This window comes from Ovis canadensis, chromosome 16, assembly GCF_042477335.2.
Source record: "Ovis canadensis isolate MfBH-ARS-UI-01 breed Bighorn chromosome 16, ARS-UI_OviCan_v2, whole genome shotgun sequence".
Taxonomy (NCBI): Eukaryota; Metazoa; Chordata; class Mammalia; order Artiodactyla; family Bovidae; genus Ovis; species Ovis canadensis.
Window position 1 is genome coordinate 84419910 of NC_091260.1, and position 19650 is coordinate 84439559.

General features: G+C 67.6%; 1 protein-coding gene and 1 long non-coding RNA gene across 3 annotated transcripts; one reads left to right on the top strand and one right to left on the bottom strand.

Moving 5' to 3' along the window:
* Positions 1 to 1150: 1150 nt before the first annotated feature.
* On the top strand, positions 1151 to 17931 carry TERT (telomerase reverse transcriptase). 2 transcript variants are annotated; one of them, XM_069555751.1, is made up of 16 exons: positions 1151 to 1383; positions 1488 to 2814; positions 4842 to 5037; positions 6067 to 6247; positions 7136 to 7315; positions 7878 to 8033; positions 10595 to 10690; positions 11092 to 11177; positions 11882 to 11995; positions 12668 to 12739; positions 13146 to 13334; positions 14469 to 14595; positions 15146 to 15207; positions 15694 to 15818; positions 16503 to 16640; positions 17019 to 17931. In XM_069555751.1, the coding sequence occupies exons 1-16, from the start codon at positions 1165 to 1167 to the stop codon at positions 17120 to 17122; spliced, it is 3372 nt and encodes a 1123-aa protein (XP_069411852.1). In that variant the 5' UTR covers positions 1151 to 1164; the 3' UTR covers positions 17123 to 17931. The 2 variants fall into 2 exon arrangements, with proteins under 2 accessions (XP_069411852.1, XP_069411853.1); XM_069555752.1 differs by lacking the exon at positions 11882 to 11995.
* On the bottom strand, positions 15105 to 18386 carry LOC138421558 (uncharacterized). Its single transcript, XR_011249536.1, has 3 exons — positions 16288 to 18386; positions 15598 to 15799; positions 15105 to 15383 (listed from the first exon to the last, which is right to left on the bottom strand). It is a non-coding gene; the product is annotated as an uncharacterized lncRNA (long non-coding RNA).
* Positions 18387 to 19650: the final 1264 nt, after the last annotated feature.

Genomic DNA, 19650 nt, shown 5'->3' on the forward strand with positions numbered 1-19650 from the left:
CAAGTGGGATGGACACGAAACTCTGGTGACGGAGGGAGAGCGGAGGCCTCTTTAAATGCTATGGCCACGAAGAAAAGTAATTTCTGACCAAGTTTTGTAAAGTTATGAAATATTAACCATTTGTTCAGCCATTCAGTGTTTGGGGAACTCAGGTGCATCATTTGTGCAAGCCTCCCAAGACCCAGAAGCTTCCTCTTTCTACTCGAACATCCTGCAAGCGTCTGGGTTCGGGTGAGACGCCATTAGGGTCACCGCTCTGAGCCGTGCCCCTGGACCTGGGTCCCTGTGGCTGGGCCGGAAGGTGAGGCCCCTGCTCCTCCTGGGGTTGTGAGCCGCTGGGCAGGCCCTCTGACCCGTCTTCGTGGCGCTTGTAGAGGGCAGGGCGGCTCTGGGTGTAAAGAGAGCCACGAATGTGTGCCAGGAGCTTGCAGGTGGTGACCCAGGGAACCCGCGGCTCCATTTCTCCCCTTCCTTTGCCCTGCCCATGGGATTGGTGATTAACAGAGAACTGGTCTGGCGATTTCTGTTTATGGTGAGGACCATGGAAGATCCCGCAAAGAGAAAGTACAGCCTGGAGCCAAGGAACCCAAGCCCGCAAGGCAAGTGCTGCTGCTGCCGGCTGCCCGCTGCAGGCTGACCACTGCCCGCTGCCCACCGCCCGCCGCCAGCCGCCCGCGCCGGGGAAGGCTCCAGGAACTCCCCTGCGGAATGGTCGAGGATGCATCTGCGCCCCCTCGGTGTCCCCAGGCCCGCCAGGCAGGGGCGGTGGTCCATTCTCTCCTTCGCACAAAGTTACGCATTCGCTGCCATGAGCCCCTTCTGGACCCCAGAGCATCCCTCGCTGCACGGTCACGGCCCGCGTGTTAAAGCAACCAACCCGAAGAACCTGCTCCCCGGGGACGCCGAACACACCAGGCCCCACCCCCCCGCCCAGGGACCCTGCCTTCTGGTCCCCTCCCTCGGTACCACAGAGCCTTTCCACTGTGCGACCCCTCGCGCGACCCCTGCGCCCTGGGCGGGCTGGCGGCGCGGGGCTGCGGAGGCCGCCGGGAGCAGCCGCGCGGAGGGGGCCAGGGCCTCGTCGTACCTGGGCCTCCGCGACCCCGCCCCTTCCTCCGCCCGGCCCCGCCCCTTCCTCCGCGCGGACCCCTGCTCCTCCGCGCGATGCCGCGCGCGCCCAGGTGCCGGGCGGTGCGCGCCCTCCTGCGGGCCAGCTACCGGCAGGTGCTGCCCCTGGCCGCCTTCGTACGGCGCCTGCGGCCCCAGGGCCGCCGGCTTGTGCGGCGCGGGGACCCGGCGGCCTTCCGCGCGCTCGTGGCGCAGTGCTTGGTGTGCGTGCCCTGGGACGCGCAGCCGCCCCCTGCCGCCCCGTCCTTCCGCCAGGTGGGCCGACCCCGGGGAGCCTGGGCGGGCCCGGCGGGGTGATGGCGGAGGCGGTGGGAGGGGACGGCCCCGTGTCCCCCGCGACGCACGGACTGTCCCCGCAGGTGTCCTGCCTGAAGGAGCTGGTGGCCAGAGTCGTGCAGAGGCTCTGCGAGCGCGGCGCCAGGAACGTGCTGGCCTTCGGCTTCACGCTGCTGGCCGGGGCCCGCGGCGGGCCGCCCGTGGCCTTCACGACCAGCGTGCGCAGCTACCTGCCCAACACGGTCACCGACACGCTGCGCGGCAGCGGCGCCTGGGGGCTGCTGCTGCGCCGCGTGGGCGACGACGTGCTCACCCACCTGCTCTCGCGCTGCGCGCTCTACCTGCTGGTGCCCCCTACCTGCGCCTACCAGGTGTGTGGGCCGCCGCTCTACGACCTCCGCGCCGCCGCCGCTCCTCGGCCCACGCGGCAAGTGGGCGGGACCCGGGCGGGCTTCGGACTCCCGCGCCCGGCCTCGTCGAACGGCGGCCACGGGGAGGCCGGGGCACCCCTGGAGGCGCGGGCCCAGGGCGCGAGGCGGCGTCGGGGCAGCGCGCGAGGACGACTGCCTGCAGCCAAGAGGCCCAGGCGCGGCCTGGAGCCCGGGCGGGATCTCGAAGGGCAGGCGGCCCGCGGCCCGCCCCGCGTGGTGACACCTACCCGAGACGCTGTGGAAGCCGAGTCTCGGGAGGGCAACGTGCCCGGGCCCTGCCGCCCCTTTCTGGGCGGCGACCGGGGTGTCAGCTCCGCGTCCTGGCGGCTGTCACCCCCAGAGGGCGAGCGGGGTGCCGGAGCGTGCGCTGAGACCAAGCGGTTCCTCTACTGCTCCGGAGGCGGCGAACAGCTGCGCCGCTCCTTCCTGCTCTGCTCCCTGCCTCCGAGCCTGGCCGGGGCGCGGACACTCGTGGAAACCATCTTTCTGGACTCGAAGCCCGGGCAGCCAGGGGCTCCCCGCCGGCCGCGCCGCCTGCCCGCGCGCTACTGGCAGATGCGGCCCCTGTTCCGGAAGCTGCTTGGGAACCACGCGCGGTGCCCCTATGGCGCGCTGCTCAGGGCGCACTGCCCGCTGCCGGCCTCTGCGCCCCCGGCGGGGCCAGGCCATCAGAAGCGCCCTGACGCGGGCGGCTGCCCCTCGGAGAGGCCGGCGGCTGCTCCCGAGGGCGAGGCGAGCTCGGGGCGCCTGGTCCAGCTGCTCCGCCAGCACAGCAGCCCCTGGCAGGTGTACGGCCTCCTGCGGGCCTGTCTTCGCCGCCTGGTGCCCGCCGGCCTCTGGGGCTCCCGGCACAACGAGCGGCGCTTCCTGCGGAACGTGAAGAAGCTCCTCTCCCTGGGGAAGCACGGCAGGCTCTCGCAGCAGGAGCTCACGTGGAAGATGAAGGTGCAGGACTGCGCGTGGCTGCGCACGAGCCCAGGTGAGGCTTCTGGAGGGGGTGCTTCTCGATAGCTCCCCATCTCCGCTCTCGGCCTCTGACCCTCTCTCCCACCCAACTTGCATGGATACCGGACTTCATGGAGGTTCTGGGCCTGGGAAGGGGCAGTGGAGGGGGGGACTCGTGGAGGGCAGGGCCGCACCTGCAGGTGGGGCACCTGGAGCCCCGGTGGGCGTGGCTTCGGTGGTTCATCTTCTGTTTCTGACCTCAAGGTTAACTGCCTTGAACGATGCCCCCTGATAGGAGTGGGAGCTGGGCTGAGAACCCTCCTGGGTGGGGCTGGGAGGTAAGGCTCGGGGTTCCCCAGCCGGCTCTGGTCAGCCGTCTGCAGACCCAGTGAGTTCTCCTGTGTGTCCACCAGGCCAGGGCCACTGGCGGCCGGCGCGGGAGGACTGTGTCCTTGACCGAGGCCCCGGGCTGGGCGGGCACAGAGGGGAGAGCCGGCTGCCGGCCGGGTCCCAGGACAGCGGGCAGCTGCTGGGGAGCAATGGGGCCTTCCGTGAAGCTGGGCCTTTGGGGCCCCTCCCTGTGTGGTGGTCTAGGTGTGATGCGGGGCTCCTCCCATGCAGCCACCGCCCAGCACGTGTGCGGGCAGAGCCAGGAGCAGCAGGGCCGGCCCCTTCCGAGCGCTCCCCGGTCTGACCCCTGAAGTCCTGAGAGCTTGACACCCAGAGCTGGAGCCAGGCTTGGCCCCCTCGTTGACTCATGAGTCAGCTTTGCTCTTGAGTGTCTGCTGCTGCTGCTGCTAAGTCACTTCCGTCGTGTCCGACTCTGTGCAGCCCCAGAGACGGCAGCCCACCAGGCTCCCGCGTCCCTGGGATTCTCCAGGCAGGAACGCTGGAGTGGGTTGCCACCACGAGTGTCTAGCGACTCTCTTTACCTTAAAGTATGTCTCCCTGCCTCCCCACTCGCCAGTGTTTACTGCTCATGCTGTTTGCCCTTATCTGGGTTTTACCTTCAGCCTCTCCTGTCCTGTGAGCACGCGTAGTGTAGGTGCCGTATCGCGGCCCTGAGCCAACCTTCTGCGCGTCTGTCCGATCCCGTCTGACCGTCTGTGTGGCTCCCCTGGCCTTACACTTCTCTGTGCTGACCCGGTCTGGGCGCGTCTTTCTCATCCTCCCAATTTGCCGCTCTTCCTGCGTTCTTATTCCGTTTCCCGGTGTGCACTTTTTCACGTGTGTGTGTGGGTGTCTCGTCTAGAGCTAGCTGTGTGCTCTCCGTCGCCCTCGGGGTGGCTTCCTTCCAGCCATAGCCTTGCGTGTTGGGATCGGATCGCAGCTGAACTGTCTCCGGCTCAGCCAGCCCTGCTCTCACTGGCCCCTCGCAGCCCGTGTGGGCGTGGCTTCACCCCCTCCTCTTTCCTTCGCTGGCTGCTCACCGTCCTGCCCCAGGCCGCCTCCAGGCCCCCTTCCTTGTCCTCTGACCCGGTTTCTGCCGGTGAGGCCCTGGCTCTGTCAGCGCTGAGGCTCCTGTGGCACAGCGTAAGCCACAGAGGCCCGCGGGGCGCGTGTCCGGAGCCGGCAGCGTTGGGCATTCCTCAGCACTCGGGGCCGCCTCTACGTGCCCCTCGTGTGCAGCCTGCAACCCCCCGGGCATTTCCAGCCCCTGTGGCCCAGTGGTGATGCCTGAAACTGCAGCGCAGCCCCCCTGATCCCCCCCAACCCCGGGGACAGCAGCCCCGGCTCCCCTAGTCTGCGTGCGCAGTGACAAGTGCTGGGGCTTTGGGTCCACGCTGTCCGGCAGGAGCATACGTGAGCGCCATGACTCATTCAGCATTTTCCAGTAGCCGCAAGAGGAAAAAGAAAGGGGAACCTCATTTAAAAACATTTTCTATCAAAGTGCAGCGATCTGGTAGCATCACTTTAGCCCGTGATCTGGGGAGGCTCCTTGCCTAGTTACCCGCCTTCTCTGCCCCCTGCTCCTAGTCGCTGTGGACTCGGAGGCCGTGGGCAACCATCCCGGCCTGCGGGGGCAGCGTGGAGGGCGAGCACCGGCTTCTCTCCTCCCAGGGGCTTGCCGCGTGCCCGCCGCAGAGCACCGCCGGCGGGAGGCCGTCCTGGGCCGCTTCCTGCGCTGGCTGATGGGCGCCTACGTGGTGGAGCTGCTCAGGGGCTTCTTCTACGTCACGGAGACCACGTTCCAGAAGAACCGGCTCTTCTTCTTCCGGAAGCGCGTCTGGAGCCAGCTGCAGCGCCTGGGCGTCAGGTACGCGGGGGGACACCCGCGCCTGCACGCACGGACCCGCCTGTCTGCGCCGGCCGCCGGGGGCACTGGGGGCACCGTGAAGCAGGCTCCCCAGGGGCTGAGTGCCCGCGCGGCAGCCATGAGCTCTGTCCCCTCCTGCCGTCTGTGTCCTCTGTGAAGGCCTGGGTGGCTGTCAGTGGACAGGGACCCAGCCGGGACGGGTTGGGGAGCCGCCTGAGATAAGAGCTGGGCCTTTCCAGGCGTTCTGCGAGAGATCTTGGCTGAGCGTCTGAGCGAGGGAGGTGCTCTGGGTCGGGGCGGAGCCGAGGTCCCCGAGTCAGGAGCTAAGTGGGGGTCCCCAAGCACGTGGGCCGGGGTCCCTGAGTACATGGGCTTGGGTCCCTGAGTCAGGAGTGGATCGGGGTCCCTGAGCACGTGTGCCGGGGCCCGTGTCCTCTGGCATCTGGGGAGCCTCTTGAGGCCCTTACCGTGGGTCTGAATGAAGGCACCCGATTCAAGCATTTCCTGACATGTAAACTGAAGTGGGCAGCCCAGCTCTTCTTGTGGGGCCCCTGTGGCCTGTCCCCCGCCTGGTGGACGCTCGAGTCCCGCCACGGGCTTCCTTCGGGGCCACCAGCCCAGGGAGCATACTCCCTGCAACGGCCAAGAGGTGGGAGGACCTCTGCCCATCCCTGTGGATGGTTTTGGGGTGAAGGCTGAAGCTTACGGATGACAAGGAACCGGCTGGTCCGTGGGGAGACGATTCTGCTCCTCCCAGGGGTTCCACCAAGCACCCCCTGCCTGTTCCAGGAGGAGAACGTGGGGTCCCTGCCCACCAGCCTCCTTCAGACCCCAGAAGTACCTGATGGCCAAGCTGCCCACACCCACTCCAGACCCCAGGGTCTCCCCAGCGAGCCATCCTGTCCAGTTCTGGTCTGAGCTCTGTCCACCAGGAACCGGGCATGCCGGTCATGAGCTTTGCCCACTGCATGGGCACGGGCACCCACCAGGCTGACCTGCCCTGGCTGCCTGCGGGCACCTCTGTTTCAGACAACACTTGGAGCGTGTGCGGCTTCGAGAGCTGTCAGAAGCAGAGGTCAGGCAGCACCAGGAGGCCAGGCCGGCCCTGCTGACGTCCAGGCTCCGTTTCGTCCCCAAGCCCGGCGGGCTGCGGCCCATCGTGAACGTGGGCTGTGTCGAGGGCGCCCCAGCGCCGCCCAGAGACAAGAAGGTCGCTGTTCACGTTGTTCTGGGCCAAGCGTGTTGAAACCCAGGCCCAGTGGCTGTGCCCAAAGTCCCGGGGTGTCTGGGGGCTGCGGTGAGGTCCTGAGGAGCCAGGGGGCATGGCCAGAGGACTCCTAGGTCCAGAGAAGGAGCTCCCAGTGAGGCCTGTCCTGCAGGGTGCCAGCCGGGCTCCGAGACCCCTCTGTGCCCCCGTCTCCTGGAATCCCCCAGGGGGCCATTGTGCTCTCGGGATGCCGGGCAGAGGGGTATGTGACGTCTGTTACCAGCCTGCTGGAGTCCCCAGGAACTCACCCCTGTGCTTGGCCCCTGTGACTGTCCCCCAACACCGCCCCCCCCCCACCATCCCTGCGTCACCAGCAGCTCCTGCCCCTTCCAGAGCCCCCTGGAGTGATTGGGGTGATTCTACCATTAGTGACAAAGAGAAGCCGTCACTGTTGGTGGGGGCTTGTCCATGAGCAGTGACACATGGCTCACCCGCTGTGGGGGTGTCCCCCAAGAGGCAGCGTCCCTTTTGCTGGGTGGGGGGACCAGGCGAGGGGAGGGACCCAGGGTTTGGCTGCTTGCCTTTTCCACAAGTGGTGTCCGTGATCCCAGGATGGGTCCCTGGGGAGACCCGGGGTCTGAAGTGGGTGTGGACAGCTTGGCCATATGGTCTTTCTGGGGTCTGAGGGGGGCTGGTGGGCAGGGGGCAGCAGAGAGCAGGGACCTGTCCCTTGTCCCTGGGGGCTGTCTGACCCCGAGTCCCCTTGGGGACGGCCCTGGGGGCTGTCTGACCCTTGGTGTCCCCTTGGGGACGGTCCCTGGGGCTGTCTGACCCCGAGTCCCCTTGGCCATAGTTGCTCTGGCGACACTCCCGTCTGGGCTGGGCCCGCAGGTGCAGCATCTCAGCTCGCGGGTCAAGACGCTGTTCGCGGTGCTGAACTACGAGCGAGCTCGGCGTCCCGGCCTCCTGGGGGCCTCGGTGCTGGGCATGGATGACATCCACAGGGCCTGGAGGGCCTTCGTGCTGCCCCTGAGGGCCCGGGGCCCAGCCCCTCCGCTCTACTTCGTCAAGGTGGGCGCCCATTCCCACCCCTGTGGAGAGAGCCAGGGCTGCAGGTGACCCTGTGGGTCTGGTCCAGCTGATGTGGGAAGTGACCGCCTCCTACAGCCCCGTGTGTGCCAGGATGGGTCACCCCTGGTGGGGTCACGTCCATGTTAAACGTGACTCTCAGCTTCTGTGAGCTGCAAGACAGGGGCCCAGCTCCCGGGGCAGAGGCTCTGTGCCTCTGGAGTACTCTGGGAGTGCACCCCACTTCCCCGGGGCTCCTGCCCTCCCTCCAGGGAAGGAGACAGCTGCTCGGACCCTGGGCGGGTTGCCCTGTGTTGTGCCCTGGTCGTCAGGATGCCAGCCTGCAGCTCAGAGAGAGCATGCAGGCCAGTCCGAGGGGTGCTCAGAGTCCAGGGCAAGGGGAGTCTCAGAGAGAGCCCCCGGGGGGCAGGGATGGGGGTACAGGGTCTGCCCATCCCTCATGTTCAACTCACCCCAGTATTGGCTGATGGCAGGTCAGGACAAGCCGGACCCAAAACTCGGGGTTAGGGGTGAACGTGTCCTCAGGCCCCCTGTTCCCACATAGGCGGACGTGGTGGGGGCCTACGATGCCCTCCCCCAGGACAGGCTGGCAGAGGTGATCGCCGACGTGCTGCAGCCGCAGGAGAATACGTACTGCGTGCGCCGCTGCGCCGTGGTCCGCACCGCGCGCGGGCGCGTGTGCAAGTCTTTCAGGAGACACGTAAGAGCCACGGGGCCTGTGCAGTGCCGGGGGCGTGGCCTGCGGGGGCGGGGGGCGCACGCTCTGCACTGTGGAGCCGCGAGGACCACTCTTGCTGGTACTCCCATCCGGTCCGCCCCTGCCCTAGGCCTGACTGCACGTGAGTGGGGGACCCTGGCGGCAGCAGAGCCACACGGGTGTCCCGAGGTGTCCCCACGGCCACAGAGCAGCACCGTGTGTGCCCCGGGGCGGGGGTGGGGGTGGGGGTGAGGGCGGGGCGGGGGGGCGTCCTTCAGCAACTCCGAGGCTGCGCCGCCTTCTGCACGCACGTGCGTCATGGGGTGGGTGGCGGGGCCGCCTCTCCCCCCAACGATGGGGGCCTCAGGCCAGGAAGGGCTGGAAGAGGACGCGGGCGCTGGGTGGACCCCGAGGCCGCGGGGGCTGCTAGCGCTTGTCTCCTGCTCAGAGCAGCGTGTGTACCCGGAGACAGACGTGGGTGGACTCCCGGGAAGCGCTGGGGAGGGCGCACAGGAAACCTGGGCCCAGGCACCGCTGAGCGTGTTTGTGAGTCCAGGGAGTGTGATGCAGGGAGCTTGGGGGGATCTTGGATGTGTGGCACGGGTGGGGCAGCACCCAGAGGACGCCCCCCGGCCCCCCAGGCCTCCTCCTCCGACAGGCAGCAGGCTCACCTGTCTCTAACCTTGTGATGTGAAGCAAGCATGCTCTCCCTCCGGTCCAGTTTCGGGGGTCTGGGGCCCAGTGTGGCGGCCTCCGATGCTACCGGGTGAGGCCTAGCCTTCCGCCGGGTGGGCGTCTGCTGGTTCATGCCTGGATGTGGATCCAGGCGGTTGCCACCAGCCCTGTGATGCGCTGTTTGTGGAGACAAACCCTTGTCCCAAATCCTGTGGGGCGGATTCCAGGCTTGTGTCATTTTAGGAGACATCACCCGAGAGGTGCCAGGTGTGGTCCCGCGGGCCTCAGAGGGTCCAGCGGGCGGTGTTGGGGGCCCGGAAGGGCAGGGCTGCAGCCTGCAGCCAGGCCGCAAGGTGGGACCACACAGGCCCGTCTCTGGGACCAGGTCCAGGCTCTGGGCACCTCGTGTGTCAGCCGCCCGGCTGGCACGTCCTCTGGGGGCACTGGGGGCGCCTGTCCAGTCTCCCCACGTGGGACCGTCTGCCTCCTTTGTTGTCTGAGGGGATACGCCCACATTCTCGGGACAAGCCTCTGGGCACTCCTGGATGCTGTCTCAGCCTACCCTGCCTTTGCCGTTGCAAGTGGAGGCTCCGTGAACAGATGCTTTTCACTTTGACGGACCCAGCTTCTCTGCCTGAAACCGTGTTGCGCTTGCGCGGCCCGCCTGCTGTCCGCCTGACCCCTGCTCTGGAAGGACGTTTGTTATCCCAGCTGCTGCATTCAGGCGGGGCCGGTTTATTTTAATTAATTAATTAGGCTGCCCCAGATCTTAGTTCCAGTGTGGGGAATGAGTCCCTGGCCAGGGACCGAACACGGGCCGCTGCTTTGGGAGCTTGGCGTCCTAGCCACTGGGCCGCAGGGAAGTCCCTGGGGCCTGTTTTGAACCAGCTTGTGCACCGATGCTGCGATGTGCCTGTCTCTCCTCCAGTCTGGACTCCGCAGGCCTGTCTTCTGGTTCACGCGTCTGCCCTTCTCTGTCTCTAGTTTTAAACGCATCTAACCAGCCCTTAAGCTGGGCAGCCTGTTTTTCAGGTTTGGTTTTTCTCACAGGTTCCCGGTCTCTGGTTGACTGCCTCAGCTTTGCCTGTTGTGTGAGCAGTGTTATCTTGACTGATTTTAAAAATTCCAGAAACTGGCGCCTCCCCGGCCCGCAGGCAGTCTCCTCCTGTGTCTATCTGTCGTGTGAGAGGTTTTGGTCACACCTGGGCCTGTTTTTCCACAAAGCGCAGACTTTGAACGGGAGCCGTAACGGGTGGGCTTATGAGTCCTCCTCGGCGGGTGGTGTCTCCCCGACAGTGGCGCTGTGACCTGAGTCCTGCAAGGGTTTCTTGCGGACAGCGTGGCGTCTGGCCTGCCCCACTCCCCCTTCCCCGGTGTCCGCTGCAAGGGGCCCCCAGGCCCAGCCCCCTGGCTGCTAGGACTGCGTGCTCAGCTCAGCGTGGCTCCTGGGGTGCCTGAGTGAGGGTCCTTGCTCTGCAAGCCCCCCCGAGACGCCATCAGTCCCGGCTGCTTCAGTTCAGTCCGGTCCCTCAGTCGTGTCCGACTCTTTGCGACCCCATGGACGGCAGCATGCCAGGCCTCCCTGTCTATCACCAACTCCCCGGAGTTCACCCAAACTCGTTCTTGCTGCTTAGTGGCCCTGAACCCCACAGTCTTTCTGCTCAGTGGATCCCGGCCTTGGGGAGAGGTCAGGGGGGAGGTGGGATGCACCCTGAAAACCAAGACTCCAGCCCGTCTGTGTCCACACCTCCCCGGCGCCCCTGGCGGCCTGGCATTTTCTGCCCGGTCACAGTGGCCGTGGCCAGCCCCCCAGACTCTGACCGCTGTCCTGAACACCATGCTGTCGGGGGTGGGGTGTCCACCCACTTCACCCTGTCCTCGGCCGGCAGGTGTCCACCTTCTCGGACTTTCAGCCGTACCTGAGGCAGCTCGTGGAGCATCTGCAGGTGATGGGCTCGCTGAGGGACGCCGTGGTCATCGAGCAGGTGGGTGTGGGCGCCCACACCCCGAGGGCTGGCCGGTGCAGACGCGCCCCTGCCTTAGGACACCTCCTCCCGCTCCCAGGCCTCCCGCACCCCCGCCGTCCGTGGCCCCTCTGCACTTTGCTGCCTGTCTTCTCCCTCTGTTTTGGCCTTGAGGCCACAAGAAGGTGCATCCACCTCCTCCAGGAGGGCAGAGGGCTTGCCCCGCAGACCTGCCCCTGACTGAGCCCTGTGGGGACGCACTTCCTGTGTGAGCGGGTTCCCCAGCGGGGCCTGGGCCCTCGGGGCTCCCTGTCGCACGTGGGGCTCCCTGCCGCCTCCCTGGGTGCGGGCCCATTCCCCTGGGCCACTTGCCGGCCCAGAGTGGCGTCCATTCCAGCCCAGCGCCCCGCCTGCCTCTGCAGAGCTGCTCCCTGAACGAGCCTGGCAGCAGCCTCTTCAACCTCTTCCTGCACCTGGTCCGCAGCCACGTCATCAGGATCGGGGGCAGGTAGGTCTGGGCCCCGCCTGCCCGCTCAGCGCCCGCTCAGCGCCCCAGCCCCATGGACAGGGTGGCAGCGCACGGCCCTCCACTTACGGGACGTGCTCGGGGTCAGAGGGCAGCGGGGGGCTCTCTTAACGTGTGTGAAAGCGCATCTGCTCTGGTGGCACCCGTGTGAGACCCCTCTGGGTCCAGGGGGCTTCGGGCTCGTGGCCTCGGCTGTTAGAGGTCGGTCTAGACCCTGGGGCCTTCTCAGGGGTCGTGAATGTGCTCCAGGCTCAGGGGGCTTTCTGCTTAAAGGATGTGCCTTCGTTATCATTAGGTTCCGAGTAACTACAATGCTCCCGGCAAGGCAGTTCCGGTAAAATATAAAATAGCGCAGACTCCTGGGGAGGCGCGGTGCCTGCAGCGCAGCAGGGGCGAGTTCGCACGCGAGCACAGGCCTGCACACGCGTGGAAATGGCACCAGGCGGAGGAGATCCTTCTCTGCGGGAAAGGCCTGGAGCCTGACTCCTCCCCAGGGCCACCACCCCTCGTGGAGCGGGGTCGTGCTGCGTGTGGCAGGGCTTCGTGGGGGGTGTGACAAGCGTGTTGATTCGCGTCCCCAGGTGGGAGCGGTGCGCGCACACCTGTGTGTCTGCGCGCGCGTGTGCAGATGTGAACGTGAGGCTCGCCGTGGCCAGCCCCCCTGCTGACCGCGTCCTGCCCCCCAGGTCCTACATCCAGTGTCAGGGGATTCCCCAGGGCTCCATCCTGTCCACCCTGCTCTGCAGCTTCTGCTACGGGGACATGGAGAACAAGCTCTTCCCCGGAGTCCAGCAGGACGGGTACGGCCCCCGGGCCGGCGGCCGCGGCCCCCGTGGCAAAGGGCATGGCGCCATGGCGGTGGGCGTGCCCCTGTGTTGGTGGGCGTGGCCCCCACGGCGGTGGGCGTGCCCCTGTGTTGGTGGGCGTGGCCCCCATGGCGGTGGGCGTGCCCCTGTGTTGGTGGGCGTGGCCCCATGGCGGAGGGTACACGGCTGTGCGGGCAGGCGCAGGCCCCGTGCTGGCCGGTGTGGCCCCGTGGCGGAGGGTACACGCCCGTGTTGATGGGCGCAGGCCCCGTGGCGGCGGGCGCGGCCTTGTTGGGGCCCCTCTGTTTCCGGTCTTGGGTGCAGAGGGTGCTACACGCGGCTGGGAGGCAGTGCTCAGCAGGCCTCGAGCAGGGAGTGAGCAGGGAGTGAGCGTGGCTTGCCCCGTGGCCAGGGCGTGTCGGCGGCACTGAACCCGTCCGCTCCCAGCCCGACTGCTGGGCCCTGCTCGTCCCGGCCGGAGCCGAATCCCATGGACACTGGTGGGGGTTGGCTCTCTGGAGATCACTTTATCCGCGTCCGGCTGAACTCAGACAGTACACCTGGCACCGTTCACCGCCCCGGGAGGACGCCGGGGGCGCATGGCGTGTGTGGGCGTGTGGCGGTGTGTCAGGGTCTGCCCTCACCCTGGGCTCTCTCCATGCCCAGGGTGCTTCTGCGCCTGGTGGACGACTTCCTGCTGGTCACCCCTCACCTAACGCGGGCCACAGACTTCCTCAGGTGAGGTCCCCCGTGTGTGCGTCTCTGCACGCGCCTCCCAGCTCATGTCCTGCAGGCGTGTGAACAAGGTCCTCCTGTGTGTCCCCGCACCTCTGGGGAGGGTCCTGTGGCGCGGTCCCAGGGCTCCAAGAGCCTGGCGTATGGTCCCAGCGTCCACTCATGTTTCAGGGCTGGCCTTGGGGCGCCCCTGCTCCCCTCCTCTGCCACCAGCCACCCCAGGCCCTGATCACAAGCAGCAGGTCGCTCCACAGAGCCAGACCGTGTCCAGCCTTCCGTGGGGGCCCGCGGTCCCAGCCTACCCTCCGTGGCCTGCCTGCCTCTCTGGGTGCTGGGTACGCTGCCCAGCGCCCCCGAGACACCCAGTGTGGCCCTGTCCGTCCGGCGCTCACACGGCGCCCGGCCACAGGACCCTGGTGCGTGGCGTGCCCGAGTACGGCTGCCAGGTGAACCTGCGGAAGACGGTGGTGAACTTCCCCGTGGAGCCTGGGGCCCTGGGCGGCGTGGCGCCCCTGCAGCTGCCGGCCCACTGCCTGTTCCCCTGGTGTGGCCTGCTGCTGGACACTCGCACCCTGGAGGTGCATGGTGACCACTCCAGGTGAGTGACGGGCCCGGGGCCCTGAGGGGTCAGAAGCCACACGGTGGACGGCGGGAACTGGCTCTCCGAGTCAGCGGTTTTCTGAGCGTTTTTCATGAAAGGGAACCACGTAGTGGACTCGGGCGCAAGCATGTTCCCGGTGAGGCGTGTGGCCGTGACCCGGAGAGGCAGGACCTGCCAGACACAAGCCCCAGGTCTCACTGGGCTCTGGGGTTCATGGTCCCCTCTGGTCCGTCAGGGATGGGGCTTCAGGGCACGTGTTCGGCTCTGTTGGTCCCTCGCCGGCCGATCCCTCCTGCGGCCTCTCCGGACCGTGTGGATGCGTCTGCGCCCCTAGCACCACGTGGTCACCCTCTGTGCTCAGCGTCTCTTCCTGGGCCCCCGTCCCCGTGGGTTAGGGCCCGTGTGCTCAGCGTCTCTGCGTCTCTTCCTGGGCCCCGTCCCCGTGGGTTAGGGCCCGTGTTCAGCGTCTCTTCCTGGACCTCCGTCCCCGTGGGTTAGGGCCCGTGTGCTCAGCGTCTCTGCGTCTCTTCCTGGGCCCCGTCCCTGTGGGTTAGGGCCCCCCTTATGCGCTCGTTTGACCTTAGTCATCTTCTCAAAGGCCTTGTCCCCGAACGGCCGCGGGGGCGGGCTCACCCTGTGAATTTGGGGATGCAGTTGAGCCCCTGGCAGCCCTCTGCCCCCGCCTCACCCTGGGATGGTGCAGCGAGCCCCAGGCTTTGCACAGACGTGGAGGGCTGAGGAGCAGTGTGGCTGCAAGCGTGTCCTCTGCTCTGTGAGGAGCGAGCCGTCTCGGGGCGCTGCTGGATGGGGCTACCCTGTCCTGCGCTGCTAGCCCAGTCCTGCTGGGGGCTGCCCCCAGGCGCTCCCTGGGAAGACGCGGGGCGGACGCTTGCCGTCCGCGGTTCCGTGTGTCCACCTGCTGCTCCCGACACTCCCTGCGTGTCCACGCACCGACTGCGCCGGCGAGTCATGACCCGCCCACTGTCCTGTCTGGGTGCCCGTGAAGCTGTGACTGTGTGGGGGACAGGTAGCCTTCCTGGCCGATCAGTGTAGCCGAGGGGCGGGACATCTAGGTGTGGGTCAGTGCTGGGTGGACACACTTGCTTCCCCGGACCCCACCCTGTCTCACAGTTACGCCCGGACGTCCATCAGAGCGAGTCTCACCTTCACCCAGGGCTTCAAGCCCGGGAGGAACATGCGTCGCAAGCTGTTGGCGGTCCTGCAGCTCAAGTGCCACGGGCTCTTCCTGGACCTGCAGGTTGGGGGGCAGGGCCGCGGGGCGTGGGGGCAGCTGGCCCCCCATGTGTTGTATTTCCTGGGGGAGTGGGTGGGCAGGTGCACACTTGTGTGTGGAAGGACGTTGGTCATCACACACGTGTACGTGTGACTGAGCGTGTGGGTGCGCACGTGTGCCTGTGTGTGAAAGGACGTTGGTCATCACACACGTGTATGCGTGACCGAGCGTGTGGGTGTGGATGCTTGTGCAGCTGTGTGCATGCCTGTGCCCACAGCGCTCACCCCACCGTCCTCGCCTTGTCCCTGCTCGTCCCCTTGGGCCGGGCCTTTGTGGCCCTTGCTTGTCCCCCTGGGGCCTGAACCGTCGTCCTGCCAGGCTCCCGCCCTCTCCCTTCCCACGGGCCTGGCCGCCTCTGAGGGCCCCTGGGGACCTGGTGGGTTTCCCCAGAGAGGCCACTGGGTTCTTCCCGGGGCGACCCTTTTTCCTGCTCCGCTTGATGGGGCCATAAAGCAAACTCAGGAACGCAAAGCGAGAGGTGCCGCCAGCGTTTTCTTCTCTTTTCTTTCTGAAGGTGAACAGTCTCCAGACGGTTTTCACAAACGTGTACAAGATATTCCTGCTGCAGGCCTACAGGTGCGTCTGGTGGAGGATGGGGCCTCAGCCGCAGTGCTGCGCTCGCCCGGGACCTGGGGGACACGCTGCTCCCCAGTGCGATGAGGCAGCCCCTGAGTCCTTGGTGTCCTTGTCCACCCTGGGAATGCTGCTCTGTCCCCAGGGAGTACTCAGGGGTCTCGTCAACAGGGGGAGGGCTGCAGGGCGGGGCAGGGCAGGGCAGGGAGCAGAGATCAGTGTCTGCGGTGGCCCCCAGCCCTCAGGTGCCCCCAGGAGGGGCAGCGGGAAGCCGCACCAATCGGCACAGACTAGCTTCCGGAACATTCCCCGCCCTGGGGCCATGCCACCCGCCAGGTGCTGAGCTGGGGCGCAGGCAGCTGACTGTGGAGTCCGGGGCTCGTCCACCCCTACCTGGGACCCCGAGCCAGGCTCGGCCTGCGTGGTCTCCGTGGAGCCCCTCTTGGGCAGCGTGGGGGGGGCGTGTCCTGACGGGACCGCCGCCCCCAGGTTCCACGCCTGCGTGCTGCAGCTGCCCTTCAGCCAGCCGGTCGGGAGCCGCCCCGCGTTCTTTCTCCAGGTCATCATGGACACGGCGTCCCGAGGCTACACCCTCCTGAAAGCCAGAAACGCAGGTGCTTGGGCGCCCGGGGCTGAGGGCTTGCGGGGGCGGGGACTTGAGCTGCAAGTCACCTACACCCGCCGGCAGGAGATGGGGCAGGAGACGGGGCCAGGGCGCCTCTACCTTGCTGGCGGCTCAGGCCCTCCATTGGCCTGTCGTCCGCTGCCAGCCTGGAGTGACCAGGCACCTAGGCACCAGCTGGGGATCCTCCCCTGCGTGCCCCGCCTGCTCACGGGCAGCCCTCCTGTCTCGGTGCCCTGGGCATTGGGTCAGCCAGGCCAGCGGGCAGCAGGAGGCCCTGGGCCGCCCTTGCCCACACTGGGGAGGAGCCTGCTGAGGGACCCCCGTGTGCTTTGGGGTCACCAGCCCTCAGCTCGGCCTTCCTGGGGCATCCCCGTGCCCGCCCCCACGGCCTCGGCCAGGGCCCTGAGGACCCGTCCGAGGTCCCGGCTGTGCGGCCTGTGAGGCTTGTGCAGACTTACCGTCACTGTCCTTGTTCATGGAGGTTTCTTGGAGAAGTTGAAGGAAACATCTGTTGTCAGAATTCCCTGGGCTCCTATCGGGGTGGCACCTGGGGCGAAAGCGCTGGTTTTCCGCCCCCAACATTGTCCCACAAGCGCACTGAGGGCTCTCCACCTGGAGGCCCCGGTCTCCCTAGCGTGGCGTCGGGCAGGGCCTCAGTCATGCGTGTCCCCAGGGGCGTCGCTGGGGGCCAGGGGCGCCTCTGGCCTGTTCCCGTCTGAAGCGGCACACTGGCTGTGTCTCCACGCCTTCCTGCACAAGCTGGCTCGCCACCGCGCCACCTACAGCCGCCTGCTGGGGGCTCTCCGGACAGGTGGGTGTGGGCGGACACAAGGCGGCCCCTTCGGGCAGGTGGGTGGGCCCAGGAGTTTGCACGAGCCGGGGTCACAGCCCCGCCCCGCCCAGGGCACACCCAGCCGGGTCACGCCGCCTCTCACGGCCCTTCTCGGGGCCTCCTCCCCGCGGCGTCTGCCCACCAGCCCCCTACCTGTGTCCCCTCGGGCGCTGCCCAGCTGCCCCCGTGGCTCCGGGCGTGATGGGTTGTCTCCCCTTGCTGAGGCTCCCACCCCCCAGCTCGCCGGCACACAGCCGGCCCAGCGTGGGTGCCCGCGTGGCCTCAGTGGTGTGCCTGGTGAGCAGCGGTCTCTGGCGCCCCCCGAAAGGGGCTCTGAGTGCATCCCCCTCTCCACAGCCGAAGCTCGGCTGCACCGGCAGCTCCCAGGGCCCACACGTGCCGCCCTGGAGGCGGCGGCCAACCCCGCTGTGACCGCAGACTTCAAGACCATCTTGGACTGACCGTCAGCCCTGCCCACAGCCAGGGGTGGGCTCTCGAGCCCGTGGGAGGCGCCCGCTCCATGGCGAAGCCGGGGCCCCCCCGAGAGCCCTGGGGAGGGGGCCCCGCTGCCCTGTGCCCCTCCAGAGACCATGCATCTCCAGTAGCTGACCGCCAGGCCCGGCAAGACGTGCGGGAGAGCCTGGCAGGGTGGTTGGGCATCGGAATAGGGAGTTGGGGGGGGGTGGTCACCCCTCTCCCCTGCACTGGAGTGAGGACACGTCTGTCCAGCGGCTCGGGGGGTCTCGGGGGCTGAGTGGGCCCTGCCCGCTGCTGACAGTGCGCCTGCGCCCCGCCCGGCCCTTGGTCCATGCCTTTCCCCCCACCCGCTGAGCTCGAAGTCCAGCCTGCTGGGCCTTCCCCGCAGTCAGCTGCTGGGGGCCCCACCCTCACCCCTGGCCCCACCATCCCCACGCCTGCCTGCCCCTCCACCTCCGCGGGCACCTGGTCCCTGCCCGGCCCTCGGTCAACGCCTTCTCCTCCACCCGTTGAGCTCGAAGTCCAGCCTGCTGAGTCTTCCCCGCAGTCAGCTGGTGGGGTCCCCGCCCTCACCCCTGGCCCCGCCGTCCCCCACGCCTGCCTGCCCCCCCCCCGCCGCCTCCATGGGTACCTGGTCCCCGCTCAGCACTGGGCCGGGGTCATCTGCGCCTCTTCCTACCCCCCACCCCCCCATCACCACGGCAGAGGAGGCCAGCGAGCCTCCGCCTGCCGTCTCCACAGCTTGTTGCTGTTTTCCTCTGGATGGTTGTATTAAAAGGCGTGTCCGTCAGTACCAGGTTCTGTGGTTATAAACACACACACCCCAGGGGTGTCAGATGCTCCCGGGTCCCTGGCCTGGCAGGAGTTGGAGGGGGGTATCCTGGGGGCAGGGTGAGGCGGGAGGGGCCAGGGGGCCAGAGAGGACGCCCCTGTGGGCTGGCGCAGCACCCACCCTGCCTGCAGCAGCTCGGCCGTGCCCTATGCACACTCGGGAGACAGTGGACACGAAGGTTCTGAGGTCTAGGATCCCCGATCTTGCCCGTCCCTTCACAGCAGGCCCCGGACTTCTTGTCTTTCCAGAGGGCCCGTGGAGTGGACAGCGCGGGCTGGGAACATGGGGTCCAGGCATGGGCCCGGCCCTCCCCCAGGGTGCTTGTCCCCCACCTGTCCCCACGAGCTGGACCTGGGCAGGCGGACGGGCTCGGGCGGCAGTGCCTGTGTGTCCACGTGGGCTGCCCCCTGACCCCCGGGTGACCCTGTCTCCTTGTGACTCCGGGGTCTCCATTGCTCACGTGCTGTTCTGTCCACTGAGCTGGACTTGGGCGGAGAAGCAGCACAGGCCTGGGCCGGGGAGTGCAGAGAAGGGCGCTGCTCGGGTCCCTGAGGGTGAGACCTCTGGTGGCCACACGGGGCTCGAGGCCAAGGGTTGTGCTTTGGGGGCCACATGGAGGGCCTGGGCAGACAGGTGGCCCTGAGGTCGTGGAGAGGTGCGGTGAGCCCCTAACCTGGTGGTGGCTAGCTGTCCCAGAGAGCTTGTCCCAGGAGGGCTGGGGCTCAGAGGTGAGGGGCAGCTTTCAACCTGAGCCCTCTGATGGGGGGCAGGGTGTGAGCCACACAGCTGCTGGGTCCCTGGTCCCGTGGTGGGGGGTGAGCCACACAGCTGCTGGGTCCCTGGTCCCCTGGTCGGGGGTGAGCCACACAGCTGCTGGGTCCCTGGTCCCGTGGTGGGGGGTGAGCCACACAGCTGCTGGGTCCCTGGTCCCCTGGTGGGGGGTGGACCACACAGCTGCTGGGTCCCTGGTCCCCTGGTCGGGGGTGGACCACACAGCTGCTGGGTCCCTGGTCTGGTCGGGGGTGGACCACACAGCTGCTGGGTCCCTGGTCCCCTGGTCGGGGGGTGAGCCACACAGCTGCTGGGTCCCTGGTCCCCTGGTGGGGGGTGAGCCACACAGCTGCTGGGTCCCTGGTCCCCTGGTCGGGGGTGAGCCACACAGCTGCTGGGTCCCTGGTCCCCTGGTGGGGGGTGAGCCACACAGCTGCTGGGTCCCTGGTCCCCTGGTCGGGGGGTGAGCCACACAGCTGCTGGGTCCCTGGTCCCCTGGTGGGGGGTGAGCCACACAGCTGCTGGGTCCCTGGTCCCCTGGTGGGGGGTGAGCCACACAGCTGCTGGGTCCCTGGTCTGGTCGGGGGTGGACCACACTGGCTCAGGTCTGGGCCTGTGAATCTTGAAGTGCCACATGCTGCTGAGGCTGCTCTGAGGGGTGGGGAGGTTGGAGGCTGCCTTGGGGACCGTCCCCCTTGCAGTGGCCCTGGGGCAGAGCCTTCAGTGGCCGTGGGGCCAGGGTCAGGGTCAGGGTGCTGGAGGTGGGTCAGGGAGAGGTCGTGGGCATGCAGCTCAGCCAGCAGGAAGAGGGGTGTGAGGTTATGGAGGGGCCTGTGAGAGCAGGGCTCCTCTCCTCAGCGCCCTGTCGGAGGCCTCTACGTCCCCCTGGGCCCAGGTCTGTGGGGCACC